At 40.2% G+C, this 17,495-nt stretch overlaps 1 protein-coding gene across 1 annotated transcript in view; it reads left to right on the top strand.

Moving 5' to 3' along the window:
• The window catches only part of cacna2d3a (calcium channel, voltage-dependent, alpha 2/delta subunit 3a), a 705,663-nt gene that overhangs the window by 470,373 nt on the left and 217,795 nt on the right, over positions 1–17,495 (top strand). The window contains exons 14-18 of the mRNA XM_068052271.1: positions 9,437–9,520; positions 13,012–13,083; positions 14,715–14,776; positions 14,886–14,953; positions 17,180–17,225. Coding sequence (XP_067908372.1) covers positions 9,437–9,520; positions 13,012–13,083; positions 14,715–14,776; positions 14,886–14,953; positions 17,180–17,225 — 332 coding nt within the window. The remainder of the gene's footprint in view (positions 1–9,436; positions 9,521–13,011; positions 13,084–14,714; positions 14,777–14,885; positions 14,954–17,179; positions 17,226–17,495) is intronic.

Raw genomic sequence — 17,495 nt, 5'->3', positions numbered from 1 at the left:
TAAGACAGAGATGAGGAGAAATTTTTCTCTCAGAGAGTCGTGCGTCTTTGGAATTCTCTTCCCTAAAAGGCGGTGGAAGCAGAGTCTTTGAATATTTTTAAGGTAGGGGTGGATAGATTCTTGATAAGCAAGGGGGTGGAAAGTTATCAGGGGTAGGTGGAAATATGGAGTAATCAGTTCAGCTATGAACTTATTGATTGGTGGAGCAGGCTCGAAGGGCCGAGTGGCCTGCTCCTGCTCCTAATTCGTATGTTCGTATGTATGTTCATATGATTCTGGTTACTGTATTGCAGCCCACTATGATTGTTTCGTCCTCTTTGTGACAAATTTCAGTTGCACGAATACTTAACATCGTTCTCTCGGAAGTGGTGCTCTCTTATTTATTCCTGTTGAAGCTATGTTTTCACTTCATTGCATGCAGGTTCTGCTTTAAGCGAAATTGAGTTTGCAAGTACACCTTCAGAAATGCTTCCTTCCCCTCCCTGTATTTTGCAGAACTCCTTTGCAGAGCACTACCATTCCGAGCAGAGCTTGCATCTTTGTTCTGCCCAAGAACATTACAATAAGCTGATGCTGTGTCTTCTGGCAGGGTTTGTGTCAGCCATAGTCATAGAGTCATACAGCGCAGAAACAGGCCCTTTGGCCCATTGTGTCTGTGCCAGCCATCAAGTACCTAACTATTCTAATCCCATTTTCCAGCACTTGGCCCGTAGCCTTGTATGCTATGGCATTTCAAGTGCTCATCTAAATACTTCTTAAATGTTGTGAGGGTTCCTGCCTCTACCACCCCTTCAGGCAGTGTGTTCCAGATTCCAACCACCCTCTGGGTGAAATTTTTTTTCCTCAAATCCCCTCTAAACCTCCTGCCCCTTACCTTAAATCTATGCTCCCTGGTTATTGACCCCTCCGCTAAGGGGAAAAGTTTCTTCCTATCTAACCTATCAATGCCCCTCATAATTTTGTATACCTCAATCATATCTCCCCTCAGTCTTCTCTGCTGTAAGGAAAACAACCCTAGCCTTTTCAGTCTCTCTTCATAGCTGAAATGCTCCAGCCCAGGCAACATCCTGGTGAATCTCCTCTGCACCCTCTCCAGTGCTCGAATCATATCCTTCCTATAGTGTGGTGACCAGAACTGTACACAGTACTCCAGCTGTGGCCTAACTGGCGTTTTATACAGCTCCATCATAACCTCCCTGCTCTTATATTTTATGCCTTGGCTAATAAAGGCAAGTATCCCATATGCCTTCCTAACCACCTTATCTACCTGTGCTGCTGCCTTCAGTGATCTATGGACAAATACACGAAGGTCCCTCTGATCTTTCTGTACTTTCTAGGGTCCTACCATCCATTGTATATTCCCTTGCCTAGTTAGTCCTCCCAAAATGCATCACCTCACACTACTCAGGATTAAATTCCATTTGCCACAGCTCCGCCCATCTTACCAGCCCATCTATATCATCCTGTAATCTAAGGCTTTCCTCCTCACTATTTACGACACCACCAATTTTTGTGTCGTCTGCGAACTTACTGATCATACCTCCTATAGTCACACCTAAATCAATAATGTACATTACAAACAGCAAGGGTCCCAGCACTGATCCTTGCGGTACATCACTGGTCACAGGCTTCCACTCGCTAAAACAACACTCGACCATTACCCTCTGCCTCCTGCCACTAAGCCCATTTTGGATCCAATTTGCAGGGCTCTTGGTGGGCTGAAGTGCTGCCTCGCCATACTTCTACCAGTGCATTGTGGCCCTGAGAATTTCAGGATTGAAGTACAATAATGGCTGCAGCAAAATCAGCTACAGCTTCATGACAATATCAAAGATTGATGAGGGAATACTGTGTAGCTAGTTGAATACTTCACCAAAAGACATCAACACGAATACTGCATTCCTCAAATAGCACTGCTTAGAGGTTGCAGTTGTAAAGATAACTGAAAACTGTCAAGAGTCCAGAAAATTGCTTTAACACCTACCTGACATCTGTCAACCTATGACCAGTGTTTGATTGCATCCGACTTCATCTGTTAATAACAAAACTCATCACATCTGGCCTCTCTGACAAGCAGCTCAATGAAATCCTATTAGCTTAGTTGACAGTCAAAAGTTGAAGGTCAAAAACACCTCAATACATATCAGATTATAAAAGCACTATCCCAGAAGACTCCATTCCCAGCTCCTGAACAGTCTTTGTCAATGATTTAATCTGATTTATAGAAGACAGAATACTCTGCTGTTATAACGTGAATACAATGCTTTGCTAAGCAATTGACAAAATAGAATTTCAAGTTTCAGTGACTGTCACAGAATAATCTGTAACCAGAAGAAAGCTTAATTTAATGAATAGGAAAAAAAATGTATTAAGAATCACAAATTACAGTGGAAATAAATAGTTAAGAACGCCCATGACAAAGACTAGCAGGGTAACACTACACAGAATTATGTGGTCCACTGATAAACTACACCTTCTGAACCAACAAGAAATTTGGATTATGCACTTCCAGCTCTAAAAAGAAATTACCCTAGAAATTAAGCATAATTATGCATGCAAAGCATGCTGTACACCATACATTTAATAGTAATTAAATTATCAATATGTAAAATAAACTAGATTTATTATGGATACCCGAAAGGGTATTGCTTTATCTTGCTGTTCCAGCACTACTGTTGAAAGTACAGAATCATTTCAGGGAAACATGTGCAATGACAAGGTGTAAGACTTGATCAAGGGTCACAGATTACCAAAAAGGATTGAGGAGTCACAACCGGTATATTGAGCAGCAACAGTTTAAATACAATGCATAATCAGGACAGACATAGTAGACATATGACTTGTAACAGATGAGACTAGTTTACCAGTCCCGGATTGGATTATCAGTTGACAAGGCAGAACAGTTTGATCTTTGCAGCCTGTGGTAATGATTGCTTCTTCTTCGGTCTTCTCTCAAGCTGGCTGACGTATTAAGCCGAAGCTAGCATGGATCCACCTCGGGGAGATCTCCTCCGTCTGCTCCTCTTCCCTTCTGGATTGCCTATTTATATACCTTATTTTAGGGGCTGGTGGATACCTCATGTCAATCTTTTGTTTATATGTATTTATCCATTCAATTGTCCAATTACAGGAGTAATGAATCTCAAGGCGGACCTCTCCTAACCTAGGCTTCAGTCCCATGAGATTATTCCTTTGCTAAACTCTTGTATGGACATCTTGTTACCTGCTCTCTGACAATTTGTTTCAATATGCGGATCAGGAGGCTCCTTCCCCAACCTCTTATCAGGCCCAGCTATGCCTACACCAAGGTCTGTTCCTACATTACATTTTTGGTCACATAACGAGACCTTGTGAAAAACCTTATACATCATGATTAACATTTTTCTATGTCAGCTCAGGCAGACTGCTAAAGAATTTCCCTTAACTATAGAAACTAACTTCTTATGATTTTATAAGACCACTATTCTTAGAAAGGAGTCACATTTTTCATCTTCAAAATGTTTAAGAAAAACACTCATCTATGAAACAACTGTTCTACTTTACAAACCAGTCACTTCACTCTAAAGTAGATTTCACTGCATCTCTCCCCCCAACTTTATTCTGTGACATAGCTTCCTCAGAAACTTTAATGCTAGATAAGAATCTTAATAATGGAGGCTCAAGTTACAAGATAAAGGGCCTGGAAAATAAGATCATATTCAATGACTTGCAGCCACAATTTACAGGACGCATTAGCCTTGGTCAATAAGGTTGGCTTTTCCAGTTTCACAAATCCCAGTGTTCCTAGTATCTGCACAATGTCTTATTGTCATTGATGTTTATATAGTTGAAGGTGTACAACACATTATTTCACTTTTGTAGATGCCTTATATTAAGCTTTTAATGTTTGTTAAATGTTTGTTTTGATAAAAATTACAAACATATTAGGAAATATAATAGCAAAAGCAGTGCAGGGAACAAGGTCAGAGGAAATGGGTAATCAGCAGAGGTGTCACCGAACTATCATACAATAAATTAACAAATCAGTTAATTAATGCCTATGGATCTGTATATAAATAATCAGATATATAAAAAGATGGACGAGAAAAAACCAACAACTCCATCAATCCTGGCTCAAAGTTCGGATCATGGCTTTCAAAGGACAACAGAGTTACATAGGTCCAAGGGCAGGCACTCATTACCAAGCAGTGGACAGAACATGATCCAGCACACAGGCCACCGAGAAGCAGGAAGACCAAGAATAAAATTTCCAAACTGAAAAATAACAATCCTGTAAAAGAATGTTTTAATGTCAGCAAGATACTAATAAAGAGCATTGAGCTTTGGTTGTGGGTTTCATTCCAATTAGTAATTAACTGTCACGTTTTCCAGCCAATGTGTAATGAATTTCATTGGCCACCAACCATCCATTAGGCAGAATGTTCCACTGTTGCGACCTGTTGAGAAAGGGGTCTAGGGGTTCCCTCTCAGCCTTTTCCTGGTTTAACCGTAACAGGGTTTAACTTTAAAAAACCGTGCTTTCGCACCCCCCTCAGTGAATCCTTCTTCACTGCTTTCCAATTGTAAGGCAAAGAAATCAATCAGACATGTTTTCTTAGATTTAAACAAGAAAGGTGGAAGTTTATTAACCTTAAACTCTAATTCGGTTAACGACGCTGAGTACGCAACATGGCCACACTAGCATAAGTGATAAGTACACATGCAGATAGAGACAGAAAAAGTAGAAAGAATAAAGGGAAAAAGTTTGAGGCAATAGCTGGATTGTAATTACAGTCCTTTGAGTTCGATGTGGAGTCTTTGGTTGCTGGTAAGTCTTGTCATTCGTTGGGCCTCAGTGCATGCTTTAACTTGTTTCGATGTAGGATCCTTTTCTTTCTTGAGGTTTAAATGACTTCAGTGGGTCCAGAGGTTTGTGAGAAAGTGAGAGAGAGCCAGCCAGGAGAGAGGCTGTCTTGTTCCACGTTCAGTTGCACTCTGCAGTCTGTCTTCAGACTGTCCTGTGTGTAGTTCAAAAAGCTTGGGCCAGCAGGTTAGTCATGTGACCAGCTGGTTTAACCACTGCTGCATTTGTGGATTCTCCATCCTAGCAGAGACTGGAATGTGAGCCTTCTTACACATTCAATGTCTCGTGATCAAAATCCATTTGGGTTAATTGAACCAGGGAGTAGTTGCTTTATCTCTCCAAGCACTGTCTCTTAGTATGCAAATGTTCTCCAGCCAAATGTCTGGTGATCTCTTTAAACAAGTCATTTCTTCAGTAACAGTTTAAAATTAATGTTCATATGACAAAATTAATATGCCTCATTCTTGGCAAGTGGGGGTCTTCATGACATCCACCTTGTGGGAAAAAAAACTGATATTCCATCATCTGATCTTGAGAGATTTTTCTAATCAGCTGAGCTCTTGGGGAAGGTTGGTGTCATATCTCTTCAAGCAACCTGCACACCAGTAGCCTACACTTCTAAACAAGGGAGAAATGTATGGAAATGCTGTGGAAAATCTCCACAGATGCTGCCAGACCTGCTGAGCATTTCCAGCATTTTCTAGTTTTATTTCAGATTTCCAGCATTCGGAGAATTTTGCTTTTGGAGAAATGTATGAAGACTGATGTCTATCCTGAAAACATAGAAACTGAAGGGGAGCTACAAAAAAAGGAAAATAAAATACTAAAATATAATTATTTCTTGAAATTAACTGAGAAAAAGATCATTTTTAATGTATGTACAAACTGATTCAGTTAGTCTTCTTTGTTGTGAATGAGGATAGACTGCCATCTTGTGGCTTTTTGGTGATTGATGTCTTTACTTTAAAGCAAAAGTGGCCCCATGTAACAAAAAAACCACGTTGAATATTGACAAGGGGAATGATGCATATTGTATGTTTAGAATTACTCATTTGACTTATTTCAGAATCAGTTGTCAATTCTCAGATTTAATGTACAATAGGTTTAAAGGAATTTCTATTATGTCTATAATAATAAACTACAAAGATTGCACATATTGGGCTGGATTTTATGGGCCCCCCTGTGGAGTGGTCGGAGGCGGGTGGGCCCATAGAATTGCGACAGGTGGCAGGGGGTGGAAGGCCCATTGACAAGCAATGTTACCAGGGACAGGAATTGGCCAACGATGACCTTCCCACCCAGAGGCCAATTGAGGCCCTTGAGTGGCCTTTTAACGCTGTAGTGGTAATGTCACTCGACTAGTAAACCAGAGCCCAGGCTTATGCTCTGGGGACATAGGTTCAAATCCCAGCACAGCAGATGGTGAAATTTGAGTTCAATTGATAAGTCTCCAATTAAAAACTAGTCTAATGGTGACCATGAAACCATTGTTGATTGTTGTAAAAACCCATCTGGTTCACTAATATCCTTTAGGGAAAGAAATCTGCTGTCCTTTCCTGGTCTGGCCTACATGTGACTCCAGACCCACAGCAATGTGGTTGACTCTGAAATGGCCTAGCAAGCCACTCAGTTCAAAGGCAATTAGGGAGGGGACAGTAAATGTTGGCCTAGCCAGTGACGCCCACATCCCAAAAAGGAATAAAAAAACATTGTGTCTGTGCTGACTCTTTGAAGGAGCAGTCTTACTTAGTCCTATTCCCCAGCTCTTTGCTCGTAGCCTTACAATTTTCTCCTTTACAAGTATATTTCCAATTCCCTTTTGAAAGTCACCTTTGAATCTCCATCCACCATCTTTTCAGGTAGTAGATTCCAGATCATCATAACTCACTGCGTAAAAGAAAATCCTAATTTCTTCGCCTGGATTTGCTAATTATCTGATATCTGTGTCCTCTGGCTACCTGCCTGTGGAAACAGTTTCTCCCTATCCACTCTATCAAAAGCTCCCGGTGGCACTGCTGGGACTAAGAGCTGCCGGCCTGCTGATGGGCCAGCAGTTCCATTAGGTGGGACTTCCTGCCTCAGTGAGGTGAAAGTCTCATCCAAGACCAATTAAGGGCCTGGAAACATAAAATCCGGTGTGGATCCCCAGGCCCAGCGGAGGCGGGCTCGCCACCGACTTTACGGCCAGTGGACGGGTACTCCCCCGCCCACCGTCAAATTCCAGCCCATAAGTCAAGTTTCAATTAAATTGCATTTCAATACATCATTTAAAACAAACTGTCACCCAACTTACTGTCAGCAAAGCCACAGTGGAACCACCAATATATTTTTAAAAATATATAGTTTTCAAAAACCAAGTAGCAATAAGCCCACCTATGCATGTGCAATGTTATCTTCTGTATTGTTATATATTTCTGTGGCATCATGACAATGTGGAGATTGTAGCAGGATAATATGCAACTTTAAAAAGACTGTTAAATTTAGCAGATAAATGGCACTCCTATTTTACAGTTGCTTTCCGTTTAAATGCCCAATACCTCACAGTAGTTTAGAATTTTCACCCCTATGTTTAGGAAGCATAGAGTGTAAGTGTGAGTATGTGAGTGCAATCTTTATCCAGATTTTACAATATTAAAACACATATTTTGCCACTCATGTGTCTGGTGATTGGTGGTCATTTCTGATGGCCTAATGGGTATATATCAGTCTGCAGGAGCATTTGTGTGTTCTAGTGGAGGGTGGAAGGGAGGTGGGGTGCGCTAGTAATACTGATTCTGCCTCCTCTCCCTGTCCCTAATTGGAACATTGTGGCACAACAGTGTAAAGTACGTAGAATATACAAACATACAAAATTGACAGGCAAGAAAAGATCAGCTGGTCCATCAAGCCTGTTACAAAAATACAATAGTTTGTGCATTAGAAAAATATATTTCTATTATGAAGTGCAAAACAAAGCAAACAGAATTCTATTCTGCCTTCATATTGGCAGTTGGAGGCAGCTCACTCTGTTTTAAGATTGTAAGTTTGAGTCTCTTTCAACAATACAATTGCTAGATATTAGCGTAGTTACCGCAATGTTACATGAGAAAAAGCCAAGAGGCCACATATTCTGATTACATGTAGCTACTGCCATTGTCAATATGTGCTTCAATAGAGTGAATGTCTATAGACAGTTAGCACTGTCCTTTAATGCAACTAAATTCATCTCCAAAGAATTCTCTGTATGATATAGTGTGGCATTTCCATTCCTCCATCAGGCTTTACATAACTTTTTTTTCAGTAAGAATAACCATCATGTACAAAGAGTCTTAACAAATGGGGGTTCGATATCAAAATAGGGGTCAGAGGGCAAGGAAAAGAATTGGGCAATTAAGGAGGAGTTTCCATAGCAGGTTTTTAAAGAAGGTAATAATGTGTTTTGATGGAGCTGCTGAAGCAAGAAGCTCTAGAGGGCAGGGCATTGTAGGAGTGGGAAATGAGAAGCAGGAGCGTTGGAGTACTGGATAATGTGCACAAGGAATCAGAGGTGGAAGACATCATGGAAGTAAGAAGGGATGAGGCTGTGGAAGGAGGACAAGAATCTTAAAGGCAATTCTGCAGGATATGGAAGGTAGTGGGGCTTGGAAAGGACAGGAGTGATAAGGCCATGGGTCTTAATATGCATGAGGACATAGGTCATAGCGTTGCGGATGATTTGTAGTCTGTGTAGAAGTGGGAAGGCCAGCAAAAAGAGCATTGGAGAGGTCCAACTGCACAGTGATTAAAGCATGGTTTAAGTTTTGTTGACAAAGTAGGAGAGGGAGCAGAAGCTAACGATGTTGTGGGGGCGAAAGAAAATTGTCTTGGTGACAGATCAGGTGTAGAGGACAAAGCTGGCATTGGGTTTCAACAATACCTTAAGGTTCCACACCTCTTGGCTAAGCCAGAGATGGCAGGCTAATGGGAGGAAATGGAGTTGAGAGCAGAGGCATGTAGATAAATGTGGAAGCTAAAGAGAACTGGTTTGATTTTGTAATCATTAAGCTGGATGAAGTTTTGGCTCATCCAGGTCTTTATATTGAAGATATAGTTTGGCAAAAGTCATGTGGTCATTGTAGCCCCACCTGTCTTTTCTCTGTTGACAGTGGAGGGCTCCCTCTTTATGGTAGACGTCTCACTCCTGGGTGGGTTGAGGGAAATCCAGTCCGACAACTTTTCAAACAACTTTTCAAACTGATAGCCAGCTTTAAGAAACTACTTCTGGAGGTAATGCCATGGCAATGCTCCAGTTTTTCATAGTTAAGAGCTGTGTCAGTGAGAAAACAATGAAATCCAGTCTGAGACCAAATTACAGAATTTTCTGACCTCTAATGTGGTTTACATTGGACACCAAATGCAGCCTCCTGAACAGTGGCCCCTTTCTTCACCGCAAAATACAGCTGTAGCGCATTGAATACATGGACCTGCTCACTAGTTCAAATGATGATTGTAAACTTGAGTCACAAACAATTATAAAAATGTCAATTCCTTATAATTGATCATGTGAACTCAAGGAGGAAACATATGCATACAAAATTTAGTAAATAACAGTGAGCCTTTTGTCTGTTTTAAAAGTATGAAGAAGGAAAAAGGAGGAGAAAACCGAATTACAAGAGTGTTGACCTCTCTGAGCTGGAATGGGAAGACAAGGATGACATTGTAAGTCCCTATTTAGTTTTGTTGCTTTTTAGACTGCAAGATCAAATTTCAGCCGTAGAGTTCTAATTTTGAACTTTCGACGAGGAGCCTCGTCTGCCGTCAGGACGAATTGGAAATGGAAGTACAATTTGACCTTTTAAAACCTATCATACTCAGTACATATCCAAATTTCTGTTATGCATGGCCAGCATGCAGGACTCCCCGATAGCAGCATGAAATCAGAATGTATTGGAGAGTAAAGCTCCCTTTACTGTGCTACAACATGTCTGTGGTACTGCCTGCCCCGGGGAATCGAGATAATCTGTGGTGCTGCATTAATAAAATTCTCCCCTGTGGTCTCTTGCATTAAGAAAGTGTTCCAATTTTTCTTTCTCAGATCCAAAGTAAATAACCAGACACTTGGTCACATTGAACTTCATCCACCACACTCCCCTAACCACAATTCTGGTGATCTCAACAAGTTCAATTTGATTAGTCATATATGATCTTCATTCACTGTTGTGTTATTGTCTGTAAGAACAATGTACCTTTAAGAGCTTAGTATGCTAATGAGCTAAGTGCCAGGATGTAGTCATGTGACTACATGCCCGTCTGACCCTGTAACTGTAACATCAAGAGGCAAGACCTGCAAATAGCTCTGTACTGTATATAGTTGTTAGCAGTTTAATAAACCTGTTTTGAGATTTTCATACAACCTGAACTCCACGCATCTTATTTTATGTTGCATCAGACAACATAAAGAAGTTTCTCATTTCATTCACAAATCAATGCTGATCAACTGATACTTGTTCAGATGTTCAGTTACTCTGGACTGAATTTAGTGGCCATGTCCGTGGCCCTGACAGTGGGCCGGAAAACTGGGGGCAATCCCGCCGTGGCCGTTTCTGGAAACCCCAATGCAATTCTCTGCACTTCAGGCAATTAACTGCCTGGCTTTGGGGCTTCTGTCCCTTTCAGGGTGGAGATTCCCACTTCCAAGAGCTGCCAGCCAATCAGAGGAGCTGTGGCTACTGTTGGTACTGCAGTTGGCCAGGATCAGCAACAATGGTGGAGGCCCCAGAATGGAGGTAAGTGTGTGAGGCTTGCCCGGGCAGGTCAGGCAGGCCCCAGTGAAGAGGTGAGGTTGGTCGTTTTTCAAGGAAGGGGGAATTTCCAAAGGGGCGGTCCATGGTACTGGGAGGACTCGCCATGGGCCACAAGGATGCCACCATTTTTTACAGGGCAGTCTGCCCACGTAGAGGAGGGCACCGCCCACACCACCCCCCCCCCCCCCCACCCTGTCACTGGTAGAATACCAGTGGCAGTGTGATGAGGCCCTTAAGTGCTCATTAACTGTCCGCCTAGGGGTCTCTATTGGCCTCTGGGTGGGAAGGCTGACCTTGACCTTCCCTGCCCGGAGTGAATTGCAGCAAGCCAGGAAGATGATGGGCACTCCAACCCCCACCTTCCCTCCCGATTCTACCACACCTACCCACACCACCCCCGCCCCCACCATCTCCCAGTCCACTCCCAAGAGCGGAATTAAATTCTGCCCATAGTCTATGATGATTGCTTCCAGTAACTTCCTCACAGCTGATGTGAACCAGACAGGTTTATAGTAACTGGAGGTTTCTCACTCTCTCCCTTATTGAATAATGGAGTAATATTTTGCAATGCAAGGGCACAATTCCTGAATCTAGAACGCTTTGAAGAATTATAACTGATGCATCTGCAAATTTCTCACCTATTTTCTTTTAATATCCTGAGGTGGAAACCCTCAGTTCATGGAGATTTAAGTCCTATTATTTTCTCCATTACCTTTTTCTACTGAGAGTATATCCATTAAGTTCCTCGCTTTTTGGGTCCTAGGAATTCCCAAAGTAGGGAGCTCACCCACATTATATCAACCATCTTTCTTGGGGTGGACAGAAACTCTGCTCCACAAATTAATCCAGAAACTGTAGTGCAAAGCCGGATCCTGGCATATCCAGGTCCTAGCTCAGTTTCCAGTCATTCTACTGAATCTCCACTGAAGCTATGACAAGAATACACTGGATCAAGCATGAACTTTCAGCCTGTGTGGTGTCAGTGGAATAATTGTTGGATGATGTAACAGATCATCTCAGTCAAATAGTAGAAAGAAACATGAAAGAAATTAAAGAAACAAACAACAACAACTTACATTTATATATCACTTTTAACTTAGCAAAATGTCCCAAGTTGCTTTACAAGTGTTATCAAACAGAAATTTGGCACTCAGCCACCCAAAGAGATATTAGACCAGATTCCAACAGTTTAGTGAAAGGGAGATTTTAAAGGTGCCTAAAAGGAGGAAAGAGAGGTAGAAAGGCAGAGAGATTTAGGAAAGGATTTCCAGAGCTTAGGATCTTGGCAGCAGAAGGCACAGCCAACAGTGATGGCACAATTAAAATTGGGAATGCTCAAGAGGCCAGAAAAGGCAGAGCACAGAGATCTTACGGTCTGTAAGTCTGGAGGAAATTACAAAGATAGGGTAAGGCGAGGCCATGAAGGGATTTGCAAACAAGGGTGAGAAATTTAAAACTGAGGTGTTGCTTAACCAGGAGTCAATGTGGATCAACAAGCACATGGGAGATGGGTGAGTGGGACATAGTGTGAGTTGGGACTCGTGCAACAGGGTTTGGAATTATCTCAAGTTTGCACAGGGTAGAACTAGGGAGGCCAGTCAGGATTGCATTGAAATAGTCAAGTTTGGAGGTAACAAGTGTCTGGATGAGGTTTCAGCAGCAAATAAGCTGAGACAAGGGTGGAGTCGGGCAATGTTACAGAGGTTATGTAGTCGGAAGCTCATCTTGGGGGTCAAATATAACACTAAGGTTGCCAACAGTCTGATTCAGCCTCAGACAGTTACCAAGGAGAGCGATGGAGCTGGTGGCTAGGAAACAAAGTTTGTGACAGGGCCTGAAGACAATGGCATCTGTCTTCCCAGTATTTAGTTGGAGGAAATTTCTGCTCATCCAATACTGGACTTGATAATAGCTAAGGTTATGGAAAGCCTAAGGATAATGCAAGAAAAGAGGAAGCATAAAAATGTAGAAAACTTAAGGATCAGATTTAAAATGAAAACACTTGAAATTTAAACAGAAAATGATGGCACAGTAGAGCAAGACCACCTGTTTCCAAAAAGTGAAATGATTGGTCAACAGGAAGAGTACAGCCCCTTCATTCCATCAGTGCTGATGAAGAGTCACCTTACACCAAAACACCAATAATTCTCATTTCCCTTGACAAACTCACCCGCAGAAAAATCAATTTATTTCCTGAGTAGGAAATTTCCTTAACAATGGTAGCAAGAGTTTTAACAGTAATTTTCTCCCTGCATTAAGACATTGTCCACTAAAGTAAAAAATTAATTAGACAAGTTTGGTTCAGTTGTAGACACCATCATCAATATAAACAGTAGTTTGCTGAAGAAGGCATTTTCTTGCTTTAACATTTCTGTGAAATTGTTAATCATTTACATTATTTTATAGCTTCGCAATGGTATGGTAAATCGGAAAACAGGAAAATTTTCCATGGAGGTGAAAAAGACTGTGGAGAAAGGGGTAAGACATTTCTTCCTCTCAGATTAGATGAAAAGAAATTTTCTAACGAGCCATTTGATTGTTTATTTAGAATCTAATTATACTGAAGAGTCTCCTAATAGTTTTAAGGAAAAATTATTGATTTACTACTGAATGCTTAGATTTATCTAAAGGTATGCCTATGAATCTTGATTTATGATGATAAAGAGTAAGATAAAATACCTTATTTGTTTATAATAAAACCTTTTGAGTTTCATGATTTTATGAATTTGGATCAAATACTTGAATGGCAGCAATTCATGCTTTTACAGATAAAAGTAAAACAGGGGAGTAATTTTAACATAACCCATCTGATGGGAAACTGACGGGATCTGATTAGTTGTCCATTTAATCCCCCACTTGATTTTACTTTTCATTGACTTCAGTGGAAGTTAAAGGGCATTAAAGGCATAGAAAACATACAGCATTGATTCACCAATATGATACCAGGAATGGAAAACAGTAATTATGAGGGAAGACTCGAGATGCTGCAACTATTTGCAGTGCAGCAGAGATGTCTAAGAGAAGATTTAAAAGAGGTTTTTAAGATTCTGAAATGTTTTGATGGAGTGAATAGGGAAAGATGATTTCTTCTGGTCGGTGACAAAGAGTTATAAATTTAAAATTATCACTAAGAGAGTGAGAAGAGGTTACAAGAATTGTATTTACACAGAGTTGATAGAGTCATAGAGTAGTTGAGGCAGAGACCATTGCATCTCTTAACAGAAAATTGGAGAAATATTTGAAGCAGAGAAAGATACAAGGCAATGGATAGATTGTTGCCTGTAGTATTTATTTTGGATTGCTTTATCAATAAGCCAGCACATACATGACGGGCCGAATTGCCTTCTGTGGGGCAAATATCTATGTTTCTAACCGTTACAACTGCTTGTATCTTGTGAAAATCCTGTAGCTGTCTCAAAAATGTTGATATTTCTTTAAAATGTATTTTTAATACTGATGTGCTATTGTTTTCAGGCCTTTTTATAACGTTGCATTACAATTGTCACTTTTGTGTGGGTAGAACTTCTAATTGGCAAAGTTCACATATGAATGCTTAAAATATTCAGGTTACAATCCAGTGTACACTGTTGTTACATAGGCATTAATCCATTTAAGTTAGTGCACAAAGGAATGTAGCACAAGTGCACTAAGCACTTGTAGGTGAACTTTGCTCTTTATATATGGATTTATACAGACCGCTTGGAAAGTACATGTTCCAGGGATGTGTTATGGTGGAAGAAGGTAAGATTAAAACTATGATTTAGGACATTGGTTTAACAAATACCGAATATACAGCACAGTTCTACCCACTTTGTTCTTTTAAATTATTTTGTATAAATTTCAAACATTGTTGGTCTAGGATTTCTTGCTTGGTACCATAAATGATGTAGACATACTTTTATAGACTGTATAAAATTATTGTAAAAGTAACAGATTTTCTGAAACTTTAATGATGTTTGCAGCAAAGGTATCAAGAGAGTTGCACCAATCTTCTACAGTGGTTAAATAATTTACGAGTATTGAAGCAAAACCACTAAGAGGCTTTCATACAATCTCCAGTAATTTGTAAAGTGCCAGTTACTACTACTGTGTTTTATTTTTCATGTTAGAAGCGAGTCTTAGTGATGACAAATGATTACTATTACACAGACATCAAAGGCACTCCATTCAGGTAGGTTTAATCAATTCCTTATTTGCCAAAATTTTCTGAAATTAGTTAGAAAGCTTCCAAGAAAGTTTTTGATGCCAACATGTAAGTGTATGCAATCTCCTGTGCACAGTCTAGGTGTGGCTTTATCCAGAGGACATGGCAAGTACTTCCTCCGGGGAAATGTTACACTGGAAGAAGGTATGGTTAAAGCTATGACTTAGAACTAAATTGTCAAATGTAACACAGAATACAAAAAGAGAGTTGCGGGTTATACATAAAAAACACCAGCCACTCGGTTATGCTGGGTCTCTTAATGGTACAAGTACTTCTCACAATAACAGTCAGTGTTACCTTCATTTTATGTTTATGTACAGTCTGTGAATATAGAATAATTATCTTGTGCTTCAATTTCAATTTCAATTTGTACCATTTCAGTTCCTCCTATCTATTTTTAAGGGAGTTTTGTAAGTTTATCTGTTAATGGGGGTGCTTCAGAAAATTAGCCCATAAACATTCATATAAACCTCCTACTTTGAAAGATCCAGCTTATGAAAATTCTACAGCCAAATTTTATTGCGATTTCCATGGAGCACCCTGGGACAGGCATTACCAAAGAGTTCAATAGTGTGACCAATTATTATGTTGCCTTCTGCCATATTGCCTCTGGAGTTTTCGTGAGCAACCATGGCGCCCACCTGAATTAAGCAGGAACGTCTTAGTTCCACGTAAAAGGGAATTTTATGATGTATGTAGAACCCCAATGCAATTTTAATGGCTGTGGATGCTCTTCTCAATAAAGCCTGGTAGGTAATAGGAAGAATGCCAAAAAGGTAAGCGTTAAAATTATATTTGTAGGGCGAAGAGGAGCAGGAATGCTCCATCAGTCTGCATTAAGAAGTTTGACCCCTGAATTTAATTTTCCTGGCGGCAGTAAATGCACAGAAGCAGATCAGCTGACTGTTGTAAGTCAACGGTGGGGCTAAAACAGGTTGTCGATCCATTACTATGGAAAATTTAAATCAGCCCTTTAGTTTCCTCCTTGTCATGCCACCCAGTTAGGGAATAATCAAGGAATATTTGTGCCGTTGATATCCATAATCACAAATTCCCAAAATTAATCAATAAGGAAAAAAAACTCCAAATCCTATCCTGTACATCTACAAATTCTTAGAAAATATTGTCCCAAGTATTAACTGTTGTTAAATATTTTGACAATTGTCAGTAATAATGCACAAAGGCACTTGGCACCTCAAAACGTTTGTGGTGAATATATCCATATTGTCAGGTTTTTATTGGGATTTCTTTTGGAAGCGATGAACATAAGCTGAAGGTGAGATTAAAAGCTTGTCTGTAAAAATATAAGCCCACAACTAACCAATCAAATAAAGTGAGATTTCAGTGTTGGCTCACTCAGCTTTTTCAATCTTTCAGTCTCCTCCTCTCATCAGTCTTCAAGAGCACAGTCAATTCTACACCAGCCAAGTGTTGAAGCTGTTACTTGACAGCTGGATTGGCAAGCTGCAAATTGGCTTGATAAATTTATTGTATTATTTACTTACAGTTGAAACAGGTGCAATTTAACTACTAACCTGCTGAGGCCCAACTGAAAATTAGTGTGGTGCTGAAATTAGGTAGCATCCTATTTGATTTTACAGGCTGGTATACTTGGTTTGCAGCTAAAAACAAATGCAGACAAGGCATACCTAATATTCAAATCAGCCAATTGAGCCTTTCAGGTAACCAGTATATTTCCATAAATATATATCTCAGTGATGAAGCTAGAACCATAATACCAATTAACTGATATTTCTAATTTAAAAAATAGAAAATCGTGTAAATGTCAGTTGTATGTCATTAAAATTTCCATAATTAATGATAAAGTTTGATTTTTTTTTTCATTCACAGGATATGGGTATCTCTGGCACGGCCAGCATTGATTGCCCAGTCCTAATTGCCCTTGATAAGGTGGTGGTGAGTCGCCTTCTTGAATACAACACAATGGCTTGCTGGGCCATTTTAAAGGGCAGTTAAGAGTCACCACATTGCTCTGGGTCTGAAGTCACATATAGGCCAGACTGGGTAAGGGCAGTAGTGAACCAAATGGATTTTTGCGACGATTTTGGTAGTTTCATTACTGATACTAGCTTTTTATTCCAGATTTTTAATTAATTTATTGAAATTAAATTCCCCAGCTGCTATGGTGGAATTTGAGCTCATGTCTATAGATTATTAGTACAGGTCTCTGGACTACTAGTCCAGTAACATAAGCACTGTGCTACTATACTTTACATGAATTGTTAAATGCATATGGGTATGAGTGATAAAGAAGCTTCACTTTCATACACAGCAGATTTCTGTCATCTTAGTGATTCTCAGTGAATGATGGTAGCTGTTAATTTAATTACTGGTTTGCTCTTCATTAAGGTTTGCATGACCTGGATCACCCTGATTTAACACTGATGGAGGAATGGTAAGAGTCCAAGGGCCATAATTTGCTGTGGCAGGGCATCTAACGTCATTTGCACATCTATGTTTAAAAACATTTTGCATGGCATGTTGTTGAAAGTTGAGCTGGTAATGGCCCAGTGATGGAAACAGGTCAAGCAACTGTGTAACAAAAACAAGAAATGCTGGAATCACTCAGCAGGTCTGGCAGCATCTGTGGAAAGAGAAGCAGAGTTAACGTTTCGGGTCAGTGACCCTTCTTCGGAACCTTCTTCAGCAACTGTGTACCTCCTTA

This window comes from Heterodontus francisci, chromosome 19 (assembly GCF_036365525.1).
Source record: "Heterodontus francisci isolate sHetFra1 chromosome 19, sHetFra1.hap1, whole genome shotgun sequence".
In the NCBI taxonomy this organism is placed as follows: Eukaryota; Metazoa; Chordata; class Chondrichthyes; order Heterodontiformes; family Heterodontidae; genus Heterodontus; species Heterodontus francisci.
The sequence above is the reverse complement of the archived record's forward strand: the minus strand, read 5'-3'. Positions and strand labels throughout refer to the sequence as shown.